The 24,185-nt window shown below is 44.2% G+C and overlaps 1 protein-coding gene and 1 long non-coding RNA gene across 12 annotated transcripts in view; one reads left to right on the forward strand and one right to left on the reverse strand.

Moving 5' to 3' along the window:
* ACSBG2 (acyl-CoA synthetase bubblegum family member 2) overlaps nt 1–11,786 on the reverse strand; it is a 43,193-nt gene extending 31,407 nt beyond the window's left edge. For 9 of the 11 annotated variants that reach the window (XM_081499388.1, XM_081499387.1, XM_081499395.1 and 6 more), the window contains exons 1-5: nt 11,558–11,786; nt 5,580–5,680; nt 3,422–3,651; nt 2,418–2,506; nt 1,577–1,697 (exon numbers count right to left, since the gene is read on the reverse strand). In XM_081499388.1, the coding sequence (XP_081355514.1) occupies nt 1,577–1,697; nt 2,418–2,506; nt 3,422–3,651; nt 5,580–5,595 (456 nt within the window). In that variant the 5' untranslated portion in view covers nt 5,596–5,680; nt 11,558–11,786. The remainder of the gene's footprint in view (nt 1–1,576; nt 1,698–2,417; nt 2,507–3,421; nt 3,652–5,579; nt 5,681–11,557) is intronic. The other 2 variants (XM_081499391.1, XM_081499390.1) reach the window with 1 other exon arrangement.
* Nucleotides 11,787–11,874: 88 nt separating this feature from the next.
* Nucleotides 11,875–21,786, forward strand: LOC145509888 (uncharacterized). The gene is made up of 2 exons (XR_014056521.1): nt 11,875–12,862; nt 20,838–21,786. It is a non-coding gene; the product is annotated as an uncharacterized LOC145509888 (long non-coding RNA).
* The last annotated feature ends 2,399 nt before the right edge of the window (nt 21,787–24,185 follow it).

A 24,185-nucleotide genomic window follows, 5' to 3' on the forward strand; every position in this document is an offset into this window, starting at 1 on the left:
TGCTTTCTGAACCAGCTCAGGAATTAAGTATTGCGTTGAAGGAGGCCTGGTAGCACAAAATGTCCACTTTCACTAAGTCAGGGTGGATTTTGTTGAGTCTGGTGAATCTACCCTAGTTTCAGTGAAGTTAATATGTGGACAAACACCCTTGATGTTCAGAGGATACTGTCTTTGGCACTGATAGTAAGACTTGAATCTCAACTTCAGAAATATGAAACGTGTAACACAGGAGAAATGGACTAGGGTATTAAAGAAACAGTCAGAGGACTTCCTTGGTGGTCTAGTTGTTAAGACTCCATACTTCCAATGCATAGGGCATGTGTTTGACCCCTGGTTAGGGAACTAAGATCCTACACGCTGCGTGGTGCGGCCAAAAAAAAAAAAAAAAATACAGAAGGAAAGGAAGGAAGGAAGAAATAGTCACAGTGGCTCTTGGGCTGAGCAATGACTCTGGCCATGGAGGTTCACTCTTCCCAAGGACTTCCCTCCTTTCAGGATACTTCTGTCAAAAGCTGGTTCAGACAACTGCAATCATTCAAACACAAATCGTGGGAAACTGTCTCTCCAGCATCCATACAAAGATAATGCAAGGAGAAAAAAAAGGAGTAAGAAAGGAGTCAGATTTCACTGAGTACAAAAAGTCATCATAGGATTTCCCTGGTCATACAGTGGAGAAGAATCTGCCTGCCAATGCAGGGAACATGGGTTCAATCTCTGGTCGAGGATGATTTCGCGCCCTGCAGAGCAACTAAGCCTTCACAGCTACTGAAGCCTGCGTGCCCTAAAGCCCGTGCTCCACAACACGAGAAGCCACCACCATGAGAAGCCCTCACACGGCAACAAAGAGTAGCCCTCGTTCACCACGACTAGAGAAAGCCCACGCGCAGCAACGAAGACCCAGCACAACCCAAAAGAAAAATTTTACAAAGTCACAGCAAAGCAGAGGAAAATTGCCCCCCGAACTTCCAACATAAAATGTAAGATGTAACAAGCTCAACACAGCTTGAAAGGAAGAACCCAAACCAACCCACAAGCCCTGCGGGGAGAGCCAGACATCCACCGGAAAGTAGTGAAACAGTGAAGCAGTCAGACTTGGGGAGGAAACAGGAGGGAAACACAAAAGCCTTTCAGAAAAGAGGATGATCATAAGGGATGAAAATCGAAAGCATGACAAGGCTCAAGGTAACGTTTCTAAGAGAAAACTGATAAACAGTGGACTGTATATGAAATAACACACAAATGCATTTTTTAGGATGGAGGCCCAGGGGACTTCCCTGATGATCCAGGGGTTCAGACTTCACCTTCTGATGCAGGGAGTGCAGGTTTGATCCCTGGTCAGGGAGCTAAGATCCCACATACCTCCCTCAGCCAAAAAGAACCAAAACATAAAACAGAAGCAGTATTGTAACAAATTCAATAAAGACTTTAAAAATGGTCCACATCAAAAAAAATGGAGGCCAAGTAGGAAAAGAATATGCTTTGGAAGTTAAACTCCTCCACTCTGCACACATCCATTCTTCCTTGGTGATGGGTGGGCAACACTGTGGTGGTGGGGTGGGGTGGGGGCAGTTGTTACCGAAAGGATTTTCTGCAACTGCGCGTCATTTTCCACCAGCAGGATGTTCACTTTGGCGTGAGTAATGACATATTCGCAGGCGTCCACGGAGTTGGTGGCATAAATACCAACACAGAAGCCTCTGGGAAAAGAAAACACACGCATGTCATGTATGTGCCCACATACCTGAGTCAAGAACATCCTGGAAGGGGAGGAAAGGGTCCGGGGGTAGGGTCTGCCGGCAGGTTCTGAGTCTGAAGTCCTGCCACCAGCTTCGCTCCCTCCACAACTGGACAATGATGAAAAGGACAGGAATGACAGCGATGATGGGAGTATGGACTCCTGTGATGTTGCTATGACATGGAGCTTTCACAGTACCCATTTTACAGATGAGGAAACTGAGGCTCAAGGGAGGGAAGTCGCTTGTTCAGGGCCCCATAGTAAATAAGAGGTGGGCTTTGGAACCCCCACCCCTCCCCCAGCCACCTGTTCCTTTCACTCACAACCTTTTCTTCTTGCTTTCAACCATTATATGGTGGGTTTGTATCTGCCTGCTTCCAGATGACCTCAAGGAGCTTTCTAAGCTCTTATTGGCTGCTTTCCTTAGTGATGTTTCCCTTCAAGTTTCCTGCTCATTTAAAATCTTTTGAGCTGTACAAATCCTTTGGTGTATTTCAGATGACTGAGGTGTGTGTGTGTGTGTGTGTGTGTGTGTGTGTGTGTGTGTGTATGTATATCTCACTGGCTTGCCTAGGGCTCTCTGCTCATATCTCAGTGGAAACCTGTGCGGGCACCAGGCCCCTGGAGCAGCAGCCCTCCACCCGACCCCAACATTCACAGGGTCCAGGGCCCAGGATCTTACCCTGCGAAGATGGCACCAAGAGCTGCAAGGATCCACTCGATGGAGTTAAACCCAAGGATGCCAACTGAGTGGAAAGGCTCCAAGCCCAGCTGGGAAGGCAAAAACAGACGGACAAGCAGAAAACGGAAACACAGAGGAGGTTTGCTTCCAGGTGGGACCTGCTCACTGGGAGAAGGTGGACTCCAGAGCTCATGGAAGTCATTTTGGGAAAAAGCCCATGTTGAGATGGAAATCCAGAGTAGGATGTTTTTTTGTGACTCTTGGGAGGCTGGTTTGCCTCGCTCTATTTAATACCCCCTTTTTTATTCTAATTTTTATGGATTTTAGTTTTTAATCATTCTAACCAACTTTAAGTGCACAGCTCAGTGTATTAAGCTCTTTTACCCTAAAAAAAAAAACCCCAAATCCAGGGGAATTCCCTAGTGGTCCAGTGGTTAGGACTTCATGCTTTCAGTGCTGAGGGCCCAAGTTCATCCCTGCTGTGGGAACTAAGATCTCGCAAGCCTCACAGTGTGACCAAAAAAAGTACATTCACACTGTTATACAACCGCCCCACCATCCATCTCTAGAACTTTCTCATCTTCCCAAACTGAAACTCTATCCCCATGAAACACTGACTGCCCAGCCCCTCACCCCCACCATCTATTATCCTTCCTGTCTTTGTGGATCTGACTCCTCCAGGGACCTTCCATAGATGAAGGAACTGAGGCTTCCTGCCAAGAGCTAGCCATGCTTAGAAGTGGACCCTTCCGCCTCAGTCAAGCCTTCCAATGATGTAGCCTGGGCTGATAGCTTGACTGCAATCTCATGAGAGATCTTGAACCAGATACATCCAACTAAAGCACTCCATAGAGAGGGTACAAAGATTTGAAAGACAAAATTTTCACCAGTTAACCTTCTTTCTTGGGGTGCCTTGTGCATTTTGTCCCATATGTGTTTACACATAGAAGGAATGGTTTAATACACGATGAACAAATAAAGGAGTGAGTGAACAACGCATTTACCTTGAGCATGGCCCTCGCAGTCTTCCGACAAGCCTCATAGTACTGGTTGTAGTTCAGAACTTCCCACTTTCCATCCTTCTTTGATGCTAGGGCTGGATAAGTCCCAAATCGGTTGACTGACTCCCGAAAAAATTCAGGGATGGTCATGGGGGTCTCGTGGCCTGGCCCATGTTTCGATAGCCTCATAAGGACTTCTCCATCTCGGTGAATGGTCCACAGCCTAGGAGTAACTGCAAATAACCACCAGGGTTGGATGGCATATGTTTTATATTCACTTCATACTCAGGAGGCAGGAGGGGGCTCTTTTTTTGATACTGAATGAATCCCACGCTTTGAGTGAAGTCACATGGTCAGTGCTGGTCTACTCAAGCTTCCCTGTTCCTATTTATTTCTTCCTTACCCTCCCCCAACAGTCTATTATGAAAATTTTCAAGGATACAAAAAGTTGGATTTGTATAGCAAGCGCCTTCTTACTCACCACCAAATCCTACAGCTGTTAGCACATCCAGCCATCCCGCTATTTATCCATCCATCACGCCATCTTACTTTTTGACACATTTCAAAGAAAGCTGCATCCATTTCACTCTTCAACATTTGAATCGTTTTTTAAAAATTTTATTGAAGTATAGTTGATTTACAATGTTGTGATAATTTATGCTGTATAGCAAAAGTGACCCAGTTATGCACACATATGTTCTTTTCCATTATGGCTTGTCAAGGAATATTGAATAGAGTTCCCTGTGCTATACAGTAAGACCTTGTTTATCCGTCCTCTGTATAATAGTTTGCATCTGCTAATCCCAAACTCCCAGTCCATCCCTCCCCCACCCCCTTGGCAACCACAAGTCTATTCTCTATGTCTGTGAGTCTGTTTGCTTCATAGATAAGTTCATTTGTGTCTTATTTGAGATTCCACATATAAGTGATATCATATAGTATTTGTCATTCTCTTTCTGACTTACTATGATAATATCTATGGCCATTCATAGGTGGTAAATGGCATTATTTTATTTCTTTTAGAAACATTTGAATCATTTGATGTGAATCAGCCTTTAGCATTTGAATCATCAACTAGAAATATATGTATACACACATATCTGCATTACGTATATTATTACATCTGTACCATAAGTGTAATTACATATATACTATATATACATATATATAACTACATCTGTACTATATATATAATTATATTCTTATATAGTAAGTATATATATGTATATATATATATATAAAATTATATTCTTATTATATGTATTATTGGACTTCCTGTTGGCTCAGGGGTAAAGAAGTTGCCTGCCAATGCAGAACACTCAGGTTCGATCCATGGGTCACAAAGATCCCCTGGAGAAGGAAATGGCAACCCACTCCAGTATTCTTGCCTGGGAAATCCCGTGGATGGAGGAGCCTTGCAGACTACAGTCCATGGGGTCACAAAAGATTCAGACACAACTTAGCGACAACAATATATATTATTACATCTGCCACATATATATATATATACACACACACACAATTACATCTGCACTATATGTAATATGTAATGTATAATGTGGTATAATATGTATAATATTAATTGTATTATATATGTGTGTATATATGCTTTACCCACACAGGCACACCATCCTAACATGCTTAGTCACTTAGCCATGTTCAGCTCTTTGTGATCCCATGGATCATAGCCCGCCAGGCTCCTCTGTCCATTGAATTCTCCAGGCATGAATACCAGAGTGGGTTGCCATGCCCTCCTCCAGGGTATCCTCCTGACTCAGGGATCGAACCCGAGTCTCTTGCGTCTCCTGCATTGGCAGGCAGGTTCTTTACCACTGTGCCACCAGAGAAGCCATAGGGAGCTTCTATTATTAATCCCCCCTCCCAGTAAAAGGGGTACAACTGAGACTTCAAAAGAGCAGGTGACTTGCCCACCATCACTTGGCTCACAGAGCTCTGCTCTGAACGACCGGGCCCAGCTGTCACTCTTTTATGTCTGCCCCCTCTGCTCTCCATCACATGTAGAGACTTGGCCCTCCATGTTCGGGCGCCTCAGCCAAGACCAGCAGCTGGGGCAAAGAGTGGCTGTGCCCAGCTGTCCGGCCTGGGCTCCTTTATAAACAGTGGTGAGTCTGCACACCTTTCTCTCTCTTGCACAACATACCTTGTTCTTGGCTCATGTCTACTTTGAGGTCCTCAGCCTTTTCTTCTTGAGTCGTCTGGGTTTCAGGCCTTCTGGGTCTACAGAGACCATTCTTCACCGTGCTGCAAGACACAGAGCAAGAAACTCAGCGTGTGCTACTAAGTTGCATCTGTTGTGTCCAACTCTGTGGACCCCGTGGACTATAGCCCACCAGGCTCCTCTGTCCATGGGATTCTCCAGGCAAGAATACTGGAGTGGGCTGCCATGTCCTCCTCCAGGGGATCTTCCCTACCCAGGGATCACACCTGTGTCTCTTACATCTGCTGTATTGACAGGCAGGTTCTTTACCACTAGCGCCACCTTGGAAGCCCCAGGAACTTAGCAGGCCTGGTAAAGGAGCTGCAGGTCTGAAGCCAGCTCCAGTGTTGACTTAATCATGTCGCCTAGAACCCTGGGATGCCTGTCCCGGGCCTAGGAGGAGAGGAGCCAGGCCTGCATGCCAGATCATCTAGCAATTGTAAAGCCCAGAGCATGTGCAGTCTTCAAGTTTCCAGAAGAGTCTCTTGAACAATGAGAATGTAGAGGCTAGATCTATATGTGATCCTATGGGTGAGAGAACACATTTTGGAGTTTCCTGAAGAGAAGCAACTCTCACAAGAGAGTTCTGTTCTGGTTCGTTTCCTTAAAGATAGTACAACACAAAAACTCAAAGGCCTTAAAGGATAAAACAGAGTAAATTTTGGCACATAAGAAGTTTTAAGTTTTTTAAACAGCAAAGAATACCATAAACAGAATCAAAAGATCAACAACAAACTGAAAAAAAAAAAGGGCAACACACGTAATCAATCAAAGCCTGATTTCCTTAATATGTAAAGAATACCAATGAATCAATAAGAAAAAGACCAATAGCCCAATGCGAAAATGGGACAAAATCTTGAATAGACAGTTCTCTGAAAACAGTTTTAACTGACTTTTAAAAACATGAAAAACAGGGAATTCTCTGGTGGTCCGGCGGCTAAGACTCTACACCCCCACTGCAGGGGGCCCGGATTTGATCTCTGGTCAGGGAACTAGACTGCACATATTGCAACTAAGAGTCTGCATGCCACAACTAAGACCTGACACAACCAAATTAACTTCAAACAAAACAGACAAACATGCTCCATCTCAGCTCAAAGAGAAATGCAGTAGAAAACACAATGCAGCTTTCACCTAGATGAAGTAAGACCCAAAAGACTGAAAAAGAACTCATGTTAGTGAGGGAGAATTTGGGATAACAAAGGCTCTCCTATCCTGGGGGAAAAAATCGATGCAACCCCTTTAGAGGATGTTTTGTCAGTAATCAGACTGAAGTTCACATAATCATGGATCCATTGGTAGAGGCCAGTGCAGATTCCAGGCCACCCAGGGTCCTTGCATGCTCAGGAAATGGACACCACTGTTTGAATCCTTTTGTGTGTGATGTGGGGTGAGCACCACTCCTTAACCATCCTTGACTTTCAATGTGTTAATCCTTAAATCAAATAACATTCTTCCAAACAGCTACATAACAAGAATTAATATTTATTCTCCAGACTTCCCTGGTGGTCCAGTGGCTAAGCCTCTGCACTCCCAATGCAGGAGGCCTGAGTTTCATCCCCAGTCAGGGAACTAGATTCCACACACCACAACTAAAGAGTTCACATGCCACAACTGAAAATCCTGCATGTGGCAACTAACACCTAGTGCAGCCAAATAAATGATAAGTATTTGTGAAAAATAATTATTCTCGTGGACTGAATTGTCTTCCCCGAAATTTGTTTGTTGAGGCCCTAACCCCCGAGTGATTGCATTTAGAGATGGAGCCTTGAGGAAAGTTGAGTGCTTGCTCATCACTGAGTCATGTCTGACTCTTGTGACCCCGTGGACAGTAGCCCACCAGGTCCCTCTGCCCATGGGTATTCTCCAGGCAAGAATACTGGAGTAGGTTGCCATGCCCTCCTCCAAAGGATCTCCATGACCCAAGGATCAATCCCACATCTCCTGCATTGGCAGGCGGATTCTTTACTACTGAGCCATCAGGGAAGCCCCTTGAGAAACATAACCAAGGTTAAATGAGATCACAAGAGTAGGGCCCTAATCCAATAGGATTGCTGTCTTCCTAAGAAGAGAAAAACAGCTCTCTTCCTCCACCATGTGAGGACACAGTGAGGAGGAGGCCATATGCAAGAGAGGCCTTACCAGACACCAGCACTGCTGAGACCTTGATCTTGAACTTCCAGCCCAGCCACAACAAGGAAAAGAAGTTGCTATTAAGCCACCCAATTCTACAGTGTTTTTGTTAACAGCAGCCCCAGCAGACAGTTACATGAATATCTTGAAAACTGTTGCTTAAATGAGCTTGTGAATTTCATTTTGTTCATAGAGTGGAATGTTATTTGGCCACGAAAAGGACAGAAGCACTGACACTCGCTACAACGTGGATGGCCCTGGAGGACACAATGCTCAGTGAGAGAAGCCAAACACAGAAGGACACACAGTGTGTAAGTCCATTTATATAAATGTTCGTAGAGACAGAGTGGGTTTGTGGTTGCCAGGGGGCTGGGGAGGGAATGAGGAGTGACTTTTTATGAGCACAGAGTTTCCTTGTGGGGCGATGGAAATGTTTTGGAACTAAACAGAAACAAAGGTTGCTCAGGATTGTGAATGTACTAGATGCCACCAAGCTGCTTATCTTAAAATGGTTAATTTCACGTTATGCGACTCTCACCTCAATTAAAAAACACCAGAAATGTTGATTCACGGTTCCCAAAATGGAATGTTCTCCAAGACATAAAATTAAATAAAAAAAGCAAGATCCTGGACAACAAATACAGAAGGTGACTGGGCAGGCAGATGGACCCATGTATGTGACTCAAGAAAAAAAAGTTCTGCATCTCTAGTCTAAGAGGTCATTACCTCCTGGGCAGACATGATGCAAAAATGCCAGCAGTCTAACCCAAAGTTGACCACCGATGCTCTGAAAACAGGAAGATGAGAGAGAGGTCTCAGGTCACACGGTCCCCAGGCGCCTGTGGCCGTCAGCGGGCCTGTGCTGGTCTCTTCTGGCTTCACCACCACCAGGAACCCATCCTGTACGCTCAGCAAGGGGGTGGGATGGGCTCCACCCCGGGGGTCAGCCTCTCTCCTACCCTGGTGTTTCCTGAACATCTATTACTGTGAGCCAGGCAGGGCTCCAGCCAGCGGGCAACCAGATGGACAGAAATCCCTCCTGAAACCAACATTCTAGTCAGTAGAAACAGCCAGAGAACAGAGATCAATTAAGACAGCAACAGGATGCGCCTCGAAAGCATCAGGCTGAGAGAAAGGAGCCAGGTACCAAAAGGCACAGAGTGTGTGAGTCCATTTGTAGGAAACGTCCAGACAGGCAAATCTGCACAGACAGAGAGTGGGTTTGTGGCTGCCTGAGGCTGAGGGAGGGGGAACGGGGAATGGCTGCTTAACATACACATGGTTTCCTTTTGGGGTGTTGAAAATATTTTGGAATTACATTGCTGTGGATGTACTGAATGCCACTGAAGTATTCACTTTAAAATGGAGAATTTGGGGGACTTACCTGGTGGGTAAAGCTCCAGGTTCCCAATGCAGGGGTCCTGGATTCAGTCCCTGCTGACGGAACTAGATCCCACATGCTGCACCTAAGAGTTCAAACACTGCAACTGAAAATTTTGCATGCCACAATTAGATTTCACATGCCACAAATTAAAGATTCCATATACTGAAACGAAAAGATCCTGCAGGCTGCAATTAAAGATCTTGCATGTTGCAGCTAACACCTGGCGCAGCTAAATAAATAAATAAATGCTAAAAAAGACAACCTCATCAGAAATGGGTGCAAGCCTTGAACAGAGAGTTCACAGAACTGAATGGGTTATAAACCCAGGACAGGATTCTCAGGTTCCTTGGTAATAAGGGAAATGCACATTAAGAACACAGTGAGATATCACTTTACCCCAGCAGATGTGCAAAAATGCATCAGATGCTGGAGAGGAAGAAGAATGGGAGCTCTCCCTCATTGCTAGGGGAGCTAAAGATGGCATGGCCCGTTGGGAAAGCATTGTGGCATTAATGGTTCAAAGTGAACACATGCATATCCCTCATCTGGCATTTTTACTCCCAGATATATATATATATACCCAAGGGCTTCCCAGATGACTTAGTGAGTAAAGAATCTGCCTGCAATGCAGGAGACACAGGAGTCAAGGGTTTGATCCCCAGGTCAGAGAGATCCCCTGGAGGAGGGCATGGCAGCCCACTCCAGTATTCTTGCCTGGAGAATCCCATGGACAAAGGAGCCTGGCAGGCTACAGTTTACAGGGTCACAAAGAGTTGGACATGACTGAGGCAACTGAGCACACACACACACATATATACTTAAGTGAAACTCTTGCATATCTGCCCCAGGAGACATGGGCAAGAATGATCATAGTGGCTGTGTTCATAAGAACTGCAAAGTGGAAACAGCCCGAAAATTCATCAACGACAGAATGGATGCAACCCTCATGGAATACTATGCAGTGATGAAAATGTAGGAACAGACACAAAACCCTGGGTGTGTCTCCCAGCCTTGATGCTGATAAATAAGCAGATGGCAGTATGATTTAATTTGTATAAAGTTCACAAGCAGGCAACATTAGTTAGTCCTTATTTAACTGGTAAAACTAGAAGGAAAAGCTCTGCAGGCAATTTGGGACAGTGTCACCTCATTCAGGTGAGCGAGGAACAGGAGAAAAAGGTAGGACACAGAAGACTTCTAAGTTACTAGTAATACTCTATTTCATAAAGTGAAGTAGGTACACTGACATTTATTGCTATTTATTAAATTGTACTTAAAATGTTTTGTGCATAATTTTATATGCAAAATGTGTTTCACAATTTTAAAAAGCCATGTAGGGTTCATTATAGCAATGGATTAAGTATTTTTATTGAATTTAAGGGACAAGAGTGAAAACTATATCATCTCAAGATATAATTTGATGAAATATCCACTTTTTAAATGAAAATCTCTTAGCTCATAAGAAGTGAGAGTCTGCATAACTTGATGAAGGCTGTCTACTAGAACTATGAATATTATACTTAACAATGGCAACAGAACCATCAGAAGAGTTTCCATGAAGTCAGAAAGAAGATGCAGACAACAGCTGTCACTTCTACTAGTCAGCCTTGATATGGAGGTCCTTAGTCAATGCGATAAGACAAGAAAAGGAAGTGAGAGGAATTAAGATTGAAAACAGGCAACATCACCATCGCATGTGATTGACTGCCTCTATAGATATTCAATCAACTGAAAAGCAATAAGAAATAAAAACAGTTCTGGGACTTCCCTGGCAATTAAGACTCTGCACTTCCAATGCAGGGGGTGCAGGTTCAATCCCTGGATGTGGAATTAAGATCCTGTATGCTGCTTGGCACAGCCAGTTTTTTAAAAAATAATAAATTAATAAATAAAACATCTATTCCAAGAAAAAGGAAAAAAATAAAAACAGTTCTTTTAGAAAATCAATATTTAAAAACCAATAGCATTCTTGTACACCAGCAGCAACCAGTTAGAAGATGTAGTAGAAAAAGACATTGAGAGTCTAGCTCAAGGCCAAAATGTGTGTTTGAGGTGAATCCAGCTCCTAGTGAAATATGCCTGGATGTTACATTGACATACTGCTTTATCGAGGGCTTCCCAGGTGGTGCTAGTGGTAAAGAATCCGCCTGCCAATGCAAGAGTTGTAGGAGATACAAGTTCAAGCCCTGGGTCTGGAACGTTCCCTGGAGTAGGAAACGGCACCCCAGTCCAGTATTCTTGCCTGGGCAGAGGAGCCTGGGTGCTACCGTCCATGGGGCCCCAGAGTAGGACATGACTGAGAGACTGAGCACACACACACCCATATATTGAAAGTCAAGTGTGATTGTCAGACAGCAAATCCCAGAGGACCCTGATGCACCCCCATCTCCCACAGCACTGGCACCTTCCACTTTTCACTGGGTATGGTTCTGGCCATCACAGCAAAGCATGGGTTGCAGAGACATCTGGGCACTCAGGGCGTGTTCTTCTTTCACGGAGATGATAAACAAGTTGCTCCTCCTGGAAACCTGAACGTGGGCTGCCCCTTCCCAGCCCTCGTCACCGTCAGGATGGTGGTGGTGACGAGAGGCAGGAAGGCGGGCAGTTTTCCTTCCCAACAGCCCTGCTATCCCATTCAGCCTTCCAGAACCTTCCACCCAGTCACCTCTTGTGACATCACTGGCTGCCCCTGCCTTCCCACCCCACCCCACCTCCACTCCTGCTTCCAGAGCGGGAGGGCAGCTATTCTCTTTCCACCCATCCATCCCTTCACACACTGCACTCCTCAACATGTGGGTGAAATGCATATGGAGCCACAGCACTTATGTCAGGCATCGTGCTAGATGCTGAAGACGTGAAGATGTGCAGAACCAGATGAGGTCTGTTTAGGGAGACCATGGGAAACCTGGAGTCAGACAGAGAGACCCAACGTATGTCGGTGGAAAAGGTTTGCTAGTGGGGCTGGCCTAGGCAGGGAGGTCAGGAGAGGTCCCTGGAGCTGAGTTCTAAAGGCTGGGCAGGTGTTAGCCTGACTCACCGCTTTTTATCACACGCCCTGCTCCGTGCATTCTCAGTCTGCTTCTGCCTCCTCTCGCAGTTGCATCCTAGTGCCTAAAACAGCTCCTGGCCAGGCACACAGCAGGTGTGTTCAGTCAGTAAAGACTTATTGCCCAACCCTCAATATTCATTGGAAGGACTTATGCTAAAGCTGAAGCTCCAGTACTTGGGCCATCTAATGTGAACAGCCAACTCATTGGAAAAGACCCTGATGATTGGGAAGATTGAGGGCAGGAGGAGAAGGGGGTGACAGAGGATGAGATGGTTGGATGGCATCACAGACTCAATGGACATGAGTTTGAGCAAACTCCGGGAAACAGTGAAGGGGAGCCTGGCATGCTGCAGTCCTTGAGGTCACAAAGAGTCGGACGTGACTGAGCAACTGAACAACAACCACCCAAACACCCTGCTCTGCCAAGAGACAAGAACAGGAGTGTTCTACTGTCTCTGGAGCCTTCTGGGCGGTTCCCATCCATGCTGAGCAGTGTCACCCTGCAGAGCACCGAGTCACCTGAAGCTGGAGAGCCAGTGTCCACCAGGAACCATTCTGACTCTCTTCTTCCAGCCCCTCACCCAAAAATCATCTCCCAGGCCCCCTTGTTGCAACATGTGGCCATCTGGTTACAATCTGACCTGTGGAATGTGGATACAGGTAATGCGGGGGTCACTATAGAGTCATGCCTCTAATGGAAAGGAGATTGGGACCCCCTTTCCCTAGTGGGAGGCTGAAATCTGAAGCAATCACCTTGGATAGGAAGGGAGCTGAACAGTGAGGAGGCAAAGCAACAAGAGGGAAGGAGCCTGGGTCCCTAATGACTGTGCAGCCACCTTGCTAGTCCTGGACAGATAGAGTTTCATGCACACACACACATGCATCTTCACATGTACACACTCACGTGTATACTCATCTGCGCTCACACACACGCACACATTCTCCCACAATCATACCCATTCACCCCCTCAAACACACCCTCCTACAGACCCACAATTGCATACATCCACACACTCAAGTCACATACACCCTCTTAACAGATACACAATTATAGTCACACAGATGCACTGATGCACAAATTTCTATACAGACACATAATTATACACACATGTGCTCAACATGGGTATGCACGACAACCTCACATTCTGGTGCATCCTCATTGGATACAGGATTGCATACACGTGCTCACACAAGTGCACTCACACACCTTCTCACAGATATTCTCACACACAACTGTCTCATCACAGAAAAATAAGTCACTCAGGAAAAGCCCATCCAGAAATATCTCAACGGACATCCACCCAGATCTCATTCAGGGTTGAAGGGCACACTGACAACTTCCAGAAATGCTGCTGGAAGCGGACCTCTGCTCCTGGTGGCTTGGGATCTGCCTCCCCTGAATAGCTCCCCGCATCTAGGGTCACCCTCCCTTCCCAGGGCCACCCACACCCACGTGGAGGCATCAAGCCGCCCGCCCATCAGCCCATCTCAGTGCAATACTGAGAGGGGGCCCAGCCACCAAGCCTCCATGGGGGAAGGGCATCTTCTCTCTGCCTTGGAAACTGGGTTCTGACTCCTCCCCTCCCCCCAGGGTCCACCCTGAGTGCTCCCCAAATAAACCTTTCACAAGCTCAGTTCATCTGCCCTGCTCGACATGTAGCAAGAGCAGTCACCGTCTCCCCCTAGAATCCCTGTGTTGACCTCGTCTCACCTTTCTCTTACCTGCCCTCGATAAGCTCGCAATGGGGACCTTTCATTCCCCACCAGTATTGGCCATCAGCAGTGACCACACCCTCTGGGTGGTGGATGAGCCCCTCCTCTGAGCAGAGGGACAGAGTCGATTCCAGGCCACTGCACACATTTTAGTCGAGAAAAGTCTGACAGTAGACAACAGGATTGCACGGAGGCAGCAGCTGCAGAAAGAAAAGCCCTGATTTGGCAAAATCCGTCCACCCCAACCCTGCTGACCCCGGAAGACTCCCCCCTCCTCCAGAGCCAAGGGCAAAATGAAAGTTGCCTCAAAAAAGCTAAAAATAGATCTGCTATATGATCCAGCAATCCACTTTTGGTTATATATCTGAAGGAAATGAAAACGCTATCTTGAAGAGATATCCGTACTCCTGTGTCCACTGCAGCACTCTTTATAATAGCCAAGAAGACCTGGAAACAGCCTAAGTGTTCATTGACAAGTGAATGGATAAAGAAGATGTGGGGTGTGTGTATACATATGATATATATTAAGCTAGAACCAAGATTGCTGGGAGAAATATCAACAGTGTCACATATGCAGATGATATCACTCTAATGGCAGAAAGTGAAGAGGAATTAAAGAGCCTGTTGATGAGGATGAAAGAGAGGAGTGAAAAAACTGACGAGACTCAACATTAAAAAAAACTAAGATCATAACATCTGGTCTCATCATTTCATGGCAAACAGAAGGGGAAAAAGTGGAAACAGTGACAGATTTTATTTTCTTGGGCTCCAAAATCACTGGTCAGTGACTGCAGCCTTGAAATTAAAATACGACTGCTCTTTAGAAGGAAAGCTATGACAGACCTAGCATATTAAAAAGCAGAGACATCACTTTGCCAACAAAGGTCCGTATAGTCAAAGCAGTGGTTTTTCCAATAGTCATGTATGGATGTGAGAGTTCGACCATAAAGAAGGCTGAGTGCTGAAGAATTGAGGCTTTTGAATTGTGGTGCTGGAGAAGGCTCTTGAGAGTCCCTTGGATGGCAAGGAGATCAAACCATTCAACCCTAAAGGAAATCAACCCTGAATATTCACTGGAAGGACTGATGCTGAAGCTGAAGCTCCAAAGCTTTGGCGACTTAATGCAAAGAGCCAACTCATTGGAAAAGACTCTGACGCTAATAAAGATTGCAGGCAAAAGAAGAAGGGGCGGCAGAGGATGAGATGGTCAGATAGCATCATCGATTCAATGGACATGAATTTAAGCAAACTGAAGGAGATAGTGGAAGACAGAGGAGCCTGGAGAGCTACAGTTCCTGGGGTCACAGAGAGTTGGACACGACGTATATTTATGTATATATCAAGAATGGTATACTTCTCAGTCATCAAAAAGAAGGAAATTCTGGCATTTGAGACTATATGGATGGATATTACAGACATTATGCTTACTGAAATGTCAGACAGGGAGACAAATACTGTATGATCTCACTGATATATAGAATCAAAACAAAACAGAGAGAGCAGATTGTTGGTTTTCAGAGGTGGGGGATGGGGAGATGGTTGAGGTGGTCAAAAGGTGCAAACTTCCAGTTATAAAATCTGTGAGGATGTAACGCACAGCATGGTGACTTCAGTTAATAGCATTCTATCACAGACTTGAAAGCTGCTTGGACTTCCCTGGTTTTCTAGTGGTTAAGAGTCCACGTTCACAATGCAGGGGACACAAGTTCAATCCCTGGTCCGGGAAGATTCCACACACTGCAGGGCAGCTAAGCCCGTGTGCCTCAACTACTGAAGCCCCAGCCCTAGACCCTGTGCCTTATGACAGGAGAAGCCACTGCAATGAGAAGCCCGTGCACAGAGGGAAAGACCCAGCACAGCCAATAAATAAATAAGTAATTTTTAAAAAAGCTGCTAAGAAAGTCGATCTTAAAAAGCCTCCTCACAAGAAAAAAATTGTAGCTATGTAAAGTGATGATTAACTAGACATTGTGGGGGCCATTTTGCAGTGTATTCTGATATGGGATCATTATGTTATACACCTGAAACGTACTATGTCAATTGCATGCGTGCTAAGTCACTTCAATTTGCGTCTGATTCTTTGCTACCCTATGAACCTTAGCTTGCCAGGCTTCTCTGTCCATGGAATTCTCCAGGCAGGAATACTGGAGTGGGTTACCATGCCAATTATACCTCAATAAAAACAAAGTTTAAAAAAAAAATAGCAAAGCAAAAAGAACTTCACAAATTCAGGCAGAGGCTGGATTGAATACAAGGGGTGGTAGTTCGGAGATTCCTACTATAGATGCCCCAGGGTGATTCTCATTTCTATTTTTCCAGAGGAAAACTATAACTTTCCTCCCAGCTCCCCCTACTGGGAGTGTGCGTCTCTCCCACCCAGCCAGAGTGAATATAACACAGCATCTGAGGTGCCTATGGCATGTAGCACAGATGGAGTGCCCTGACATTTGTCTGCTGTGTTTTTAAGTCTTTTTTTTTTTTTTTTGGCTGGGCCAGGTGGCATGTGGGATCTTAGTTCCCCAACCAGGATCAAACCTGGGACCCTTGCGTTGGGAGCACAGAGTCTTAACCCCTGGACCAACAGGGAAGTCCTAAGTTTTTACTTTTCAATTAAGGTAATTCATACCCCTTGTTTTGTTGTTGTTTGAGTATCAGAAAGGTTTGTAACAAAGCAAAAAAATGCCCTGTTCCACCTCTGCCTCCTCAAATTCCACAGGTATCCCTTCCCCAGGAGCCAACAATTATCAACACTTTGACGATTTCCTTTGGTATTAGCCTCAGTTTTTTTTAATTCAATTTTTCATTTCATATTGGAATATAGTTGATTTACAGTAGTGTGTTAGTTTCAGGTGTACAGCCAAGTGATTCAGTTATATATATATATAACCGTATGCTTGTAAGAACTGTAAGCTTGTTCTCTATGTCTGTGACTATTTCTGTTCTGTAAATAAGTTCATTTGTGTCTTTTTTTAGATTCCACATATAAGCAATATTATATGATACTTATCTTTCTCTGATATACTTCACTTAGTATGACAATCTCTAGGTCCATCCATGTTGCTGCAAATGGCATCCTTTCTTTTTTTTCTTTTTACAGCTGAATAATATTACATCATATATATGTACTATATCTTCTTTATCCATTCCTTCGTCAATGGACACTTAGGCTGCTTTCGTGTTCCGGTATTGTAAACAGTGCTGCTATGAACTTTGGGGTGTATGTATCCTTCTAACCTCAGTTTTAGACTTTATCCTCTGACTTCCTGTTATGGCCTTGCTCTCTGATGATTTTCATCTGTATCATTACATGAATTAATATTTCATTACTTATCCTCATAACAGCATAAAAAAAATACATCCTGATATGAACTGACCACTTCATAAATTAAAAATCTAGGAGAAAACCAGATCCTCCATAACTTTAAGAACTTCAGGAATCTTATTACACCTTCATTTTTAACTCAGAGTGGACTTCCCTGAGCATGAAAAGTGGATATTCTGAAACAGTCATTGTCTGGAAAAAAAACAAACACAGGAGCGTCTACTCTAAAACACAGTTCAGTTCAGGTCAGTCGCTCAGTCATGTCCGACTCTTTACAGCCCTATGGTCTGCAGCACGCCAGGCTTCCCTGTCCATCACCAACTCCTGGAGCTTGCTCAAATTCATGTCCATCTAGTCGGTAATGCCATCCAACCATCTCATCCTCGGTCATCCCCTTCTCCTCCCACCTTTAGTCTTTCTCAGCATCAGGGTCTTTTCCAATGAGTCAGTTCTTTGCATCAGGTGGCCAAAGTATTGGAGTTTCAGCTTCAGCATCAGTCCCTCCAATGAATATTCAGGACTGATTTCCTTTAGGATGGACAGGTTATATCTCCTTGCAGTCCAAGGGACTCTCAAGAGTCTTCTCCAACACCACAGTTCAAAAGCATCAATTCTTTGGTGCTCAGCTTTCTTTATAGTCCAACTCTCACATCCATACATGACTACTGGAAAAACCATAGCTTTGACTAGATGGACCTTTGTTGGCAAAGTAATGTCTCTGCTTTTTAATATGCTATCTAGGTTGGTCATAGCATTTCTTCCAAGGAGCAAGCGTCTTTTAATTTCATGGCTGCCGTCACCATCTGCAGTGATTTTGGAGCCCCCCAAAATAGTCTCTCACTGTTTCCATTTTTTCACCATCTATTTGCCATGAAGTGATGGGACTGGATGCCATGATCTTAGTTTTCTGAATGTTAATTTTCAAGCCAACTTTTTTACTCTCCTCTTTCACTTTCATCAAGAGGCTCTTTAGTTCTTTGCTTTCTGCCATAAGTGTGGTGTCATCTGAATATTTGAGGTTATCGATATTTCTCCTGACAATCTTGATTCCAGCTTGTCCTTCATCTATCCCGGTATTTCGCATGATGTACTCTGCATATAAGTTAAATAAGCAGGGTGAAAATATATACCCTTGATGTACCCCTTTCCTGATTTGGAACCAGTCTGTTGTTCCAAGTCTAGTTCTAACTTTTGCTTCTTGACCTGCATACAGATTTTTCAGGAGGAAGGTAAGGTGGGCCAAAACACAGAGGGAAGCCAAATCCATACGTACAAATAGCTCCTTCCATAAACCCATTCACATAATTTACGCTATTCCATACTCTTTTTTCCTATTTGTGATTTCCTCCAGTTAACGATGAACATGGAAGAGTTGATATTGGTTGGGCGATATTCCCTGAATAATGTGGATCATCGGTGTCCTTTATGAAGATGTGAAGGAGCTGCCAAGTCCCTTGCCCCCAGCCACATCATATTGTCCTTCCAAAATCTTATGCAGACTTTGTATCAATATAATTTCCTAAAAGACACATATATGTTCACAAGTGGAGTTCTGATTCATCAACCCACTTTACCGTTACAACGAGTGCAGTTGCAATCAAGCTAAGAATGTTTTGTTTTGTTTTTTTTATGTGTGCACTGGGTCACTGTTGCTTTGAAGACTTTCCTCTCATTGCAGGAATGGATGGTTACTCTCTAGTCACAATGCACAGGCTTCCCATTGCGGTGGCTTCGCCTATTGTTGAGCGCGGGCTCTAGGAAACACGAGCTTCAGTAGTTGCAGGCGTGGACTCAGTACTTGCAGCTCTCAGGCTCAGTAGTTGTGACACACATACTTAGTTGCCCTGCAGCATGTGGGATCTCTCTGGACCAGAAATCCAACCTGTGTCCCCGGCATTGACAGGTGGACCCTTAACCACTGGACCAAGGGAAGTGTAAGCTAAGAATATTTGGTTCTTAGGTTCATTTTTATAAAGTGAACAGTAAGAGTGCTTGACAGTTTTTGTCGTTGAAGTGTTTCTCTTCCTGATTTTTTTTTTAAATTCTTTCGCTCTCATTCCTTTCCCCTTTCATTTTCCTCTAGTTCATCTTTTTCTCTTTTCATCCCTTTTCTTTCCTTCTTCCATCCACTGGCAGTCATTATGGAAAATAGGTACAGCCCTTCTATTGCCCTGCTTCCCGGTTGCCTGGAAGTGGTTAATGCAGTTGGCTGAAAACACCGGGTTACTTTTTAAAAAATGTTGTTTCATGCGTATTCAGCCTGCCCCTTCCAAGGCTGTTTGAGGTCACAGCAGTTTGCCATGGAAATGACTTGGTGTCTTGGAGAAATGTGACAGACGGCAGGAAAGCCAGGAGAAAAATGAAAATCTTCGTGGCACGCAGGTGCCTTGTACACAAAATTCACCAATCAGAAGCCCTGTCATTATGGAAATTGCCCTTTTATGCTACCCTTGAAAGGATCAGATGCTCACACTCAGGTCTGCACCCAATCAGTGGCTCTCAAAACCATCCACCAAAGCTTCAACAGCCTTTAAAGTTCTAACAGCCCCGGTTAATTAACAGTCATTAGCTAAATAAAAACAGTCAATTAGGAAGAATTCCATCTGGGAGGGGAGGAGAAAAGTTTTACCAACCACGTAGGCTAAATGCTCTCCAGGAGATGTGGAAAGCTCCCAGGAGGATGTATTTTTGTACCATTCTTGGACGCATCTAGTTTTTAGTGGTTTTGTGGTTTTACTGGCTAATTCTTTTCTTGTAAACATGTGGTTGAACTTTTTTCTGGTTTTTTTTTTCTTTTTGGTTCAATTTTTGTTTTATATTTGAGCAGAAAATGTCATTTTCATTTTATTATACCTTTGGGGTTTTTTGACCAAAAAAGAAAATAGATTGGAAAAGTAATAATTGCGTTTTTGGTAAACACGTACAAAGACAAACAGCCTCAATAGGGTGAAAGGATCTGCAGAGAAGAGCTAGTCTTTCCTTTTCCTGTTATGTGTATTCTTTGTTGCTGTTCATTTGCTCAGTCATGTCCAACTCTTTACGACTCCATGGACTGTAGCTCGCCAAGCTTCCCTGTCCCTTACCATCTCCCAGAGTTTGCTCAAACTCACATCCACTGAGTCGGTGATGCCATCCAACCATCTCCCCTGTCACCCCCTTCTCCTCCTGCCCTCAGTATTTCCCAGGATTAGAGTCTTTTCCAAAGAGTTGGCTCTTCACATCAGGTGGCCCAAGTATTGGAGCTTCAGCTTCAGCATCAGTCCTTCCAGTGAGTATTCAGGGTTGGTTACCTTTAGGGTTGACTGGTTTGATCTTCTTGCAGTCCAAGGGACTTTCAAGAGTCTTCTCCAACACCACAGTTCAAAAGTATCCATTCTTCGGCACTCAGCCTTCTTTATGGTCCAGCTCTCACATCTGTACATGACTACTGGAAAAACCATAGCTTTGACAGTTTTGACTACATGGACCTTTGTTGGCAAAGTGATATCTCTGCTTTTTAATATGCTGTCTAGGTTTGTCATAGCTTTTCTTCCAAGGAGCAAGCATCTTTTAATTTCATTTCATGTGTATTCTTAGTTTATATTGATTTTTTTTTTTCAGGAATATTCTCTGCATATACAAGCATGCTGCACCAGAGCGTGGACGAGATACAGGAAAGGTTGGAGGTCAAGCACATGGATGTCAAAGCCAGACCTCCTGGGTTCAAATCCCAACTCTGCAGTTTATTAGCTGGCTCTATGAATTTGACTGAACGCTTCTGTACCCCACCCCCAGAGTGGTTGTCAGCTTCTAAAATGCACCCCCGAGAAGACAGCCCTCAACAATCCCTACTTCATCATATCCAATTCCTTATGTAACCATCTCCCCACAAGTGTGAGCTGGACTTACTGACCCCCTTCTTACAATGATATCAGAACTGATGAGGGGCTTCCCTGGTGGCCCAGTGCCTAAGACTCCATGCTCCCAATGCAGGGAGACTAGGTTCAATCCCTGGGCAGGGAACTAGATTCCACATGCTGCAACTAAGATCAAAGATCTCACATCCACAATGAAGGTCAAAGATCCTCTGTGCTGCAACTAAGACCTGCAGCAGGCAAATAAATAAAAAAAAAATTAAGCTAAAAAAAAAAAAGAACTGATGAGATGTTGTCACTGCTGAGCTTAGGTAACAAAAGACAGTGGCTTCTGTCTCAAGTGCATGGGGGGCCAACTGCCTGGTCCCTGATGTCATGTCAAAAGGACACACAAGCTACTTGTTAAACAGCCCATGGGGTGAAGAACAGAAGTCTCCAGCCAGTAGCCCTCGAGGAGCTGAGACCTGCTAACGACTACATGAGTGAGCTTAGAGGTGAGTTCTTCCCCATGGGGAGGCGCTGTCTGATGGGTGTAAAGTTTCAGTGTTTCAAAATGAATAAGTTCCAGAGGTCTGCTGAACAATGTGGTACCTGCAGTTAACAATTCTCTGTCATAAGCTTGAAATTTTGTCAGGAGGATATATCTCATGTTAAGTGTTTTTACCACAAGTTTAGAAAGAAAAGGAAGAGAGGAAGGAAGGAAAGGAAGAAGAAAGAAAGGAAGAACAAAAAGGGTGGGAGGAAGGAAAGAAGGGGGGAGGAAGGAAGGGAAAAAGAAAGTAAGAATCTTTCTCCACTAGAGTCTTCAGATAAGACCGACAACTTGCCCACAACCTTCTGAGAGACTGAACTGGAACCACCCAGCGAAGCTGCATCCAGATTCCTGACCTACAGTAACTGAGATCGTGAATGTTTGTCATTTTAAGCTGCTAAATATGGGGATGATTTGTTGCGCAGCAAGAGATAACTCATATGTAATGTGTGGGACTAATAATGCAAGTTATCACGAAGAGGAATTGAGAATATATTGACAAATGATAGGGAATTACCTGGCACATCATAAGCACTCAGTAAATGTTTGCGTATTTACTTTAAAAGGTAATATATGTGTAAGTTTATCCTCATTTGAAACAAATATCCCCTTTTAAAATCACTGTCAACAGAGTTCAATGTTCTGTGTTTACTTTTTTGTCATTTAATATGTAGATCACAGCCATTCTCCAACATCTGCCCATACTGCTGCATCTCATCCTTTTTCATGGCTGTATAATGGTCTGCTGCTTAGCTGTATGCTACTTCATTCAATCAGTCCTGTATTGGTGGTAGTCTAGGATGTTCCTTTTGGTCTCAGTGCCACATCTTAAAATGTGATGTTTCTAGTCATAGACTGTTCCAGGTGGAAAAGACTTGTCTTTGGAATCATTCGGTGCTGAGGTTTTAAACTGTGGTTCTAGGAGACTAAGTGTTCTGTGGTGCCCCCTGCCTTGAATTAAAACTGCTCTCCTTTCACCAGTCTAACCTCAGACCCAGACACCTAATCCTGTGTTTGCTCCATGCTTCACAAGTCTTCCATGAGAACACGTCTGCAGCTTCATCATGGGATTGTTTGAGGCAAAGAAGTTTATTTCACAGCCACCTCCTTGGAAATGCTGTGCTGTGCTCAGTCACTCAGTTGCGTCCAACTTTACAACCCCATGGACCGAAGCCCCCCAGGCTCCTCTGTCCATGGGATTCTCCAGGCAAGAATACTGGAGTGGGTTGCCATTTCCTCCTCCAAGGAATCTTCCTGACTCGAGGACTGAACACATGTCTCTTGCATCTCCTGCATTAGTAGGCAAATTCTTTACCACTGCACAACCTGGGAAACCCTTCTTGGAAATATACCAGAACAGTTCTTTTTTTTCCTTTCTTTTTGATTTTATTTTTTTATTGAAGTATTAATATAGTTTATTTACAATAGTGTGTTCAGTTCAGGTGAACAGCAAAGTGATTTAGTTATACATATGTGTATTTTCCAGATTCTTTTCCCTTATAGTAGGTTATTATAAAATATTGAGTGTAGTTCTCAGTGCTATACAGTAGGTCCTTGTTGGTCATCCATTTTAAATATAGTAATGTGTATATGATGGGCTTCCTTGGTGGCTTAATGGTAAAGAATTCGCCTGCAATGCAGAAGACACAGGAGATGTAGGTTTGATCTCTGGGTTAGGAAGATCCCCTGGAGGAGGTCATGGCAATCCACTCCAGCATTCTTGCCTGGAGAATCCGCATGGACAGAGGAGCCTGGTGGGCTATAGTCCATAGGGTTGCAAAGAGTCAGACATGACTGAAGCAACTGAGCATGCATGCACACAGTGTGTATATGTTAACAGAAACCTCTTAATTTATCTCTCCCCTCAGCAGGACAATTCCTAATAGTAAATTGCCATTTCCCAAGGTGAGGGGTGTTAGTCGATATTATGAGGGGAAAATAGATCACTTGGTTTAATAGGTTGGGAAAATGCCAGTTAGATAGAATTAACCTTTTTACTAATGTTTCTGTTTTTTGTTTGTTTGTTTTCTTTTTTTTTTCTAATAATAATGATAGCTCTTGTGCACCTTCAGGATCCCAAGCACTTTCCAGAGTTCATCCTACTGAATCCTCATGACACCCTCGCGACGTAGGTCTTCATCGGAAATCTTTCTCTACAGAAGAGGAAACTAGGGTTTACAGGGCTCTGTGATTTGCCCTCGAGCGTGCAGCTAATGTCCAGAACTTTGAATGGTTCCAAAGATTGGAATCAAAACTTGGATGCTGTTGCTGGACTTCTCAGGGCCTTTAATAAGCAGGTGGACACTGGGCTCTTTTGACCACAGAGCCTGTTCTTCACAGCAGATCTGTCTATAGCAAGACTCCTTCAGGACAGGGTAGCAGGGCCTCAATATCAGCCCATCTGCACCCCAATTTACACCTACAACAGCTAGAGTGACCAACCGTCCAATTTGTTCAGGGTTGAGGTGGTCCTTGCCATGTAGAATTTTCAGGTTTAAAAAGTTGTTTTTTAGTTATTACTCAGATACAATTCACATGTCATGAAGTTCATCACAGTAAAAT

This window comes from Giraffa tippelskirchi, chromosome 6, assembly GCF_054371585.1.
Source record: "Giraffa tippelskirchi isolate mGirTip1 chromosome 6, T2T-mGirTip1v1.2.pri, whole genome shotgun sequence".
Classification (NCBI taxonomy): domain Eukaryota; kingdom Metazoa; phylum Chordata; class Mammalia; order Artiodactyla; family Giraffidae; genus Giraffa; species Giraffa tippelskirchi.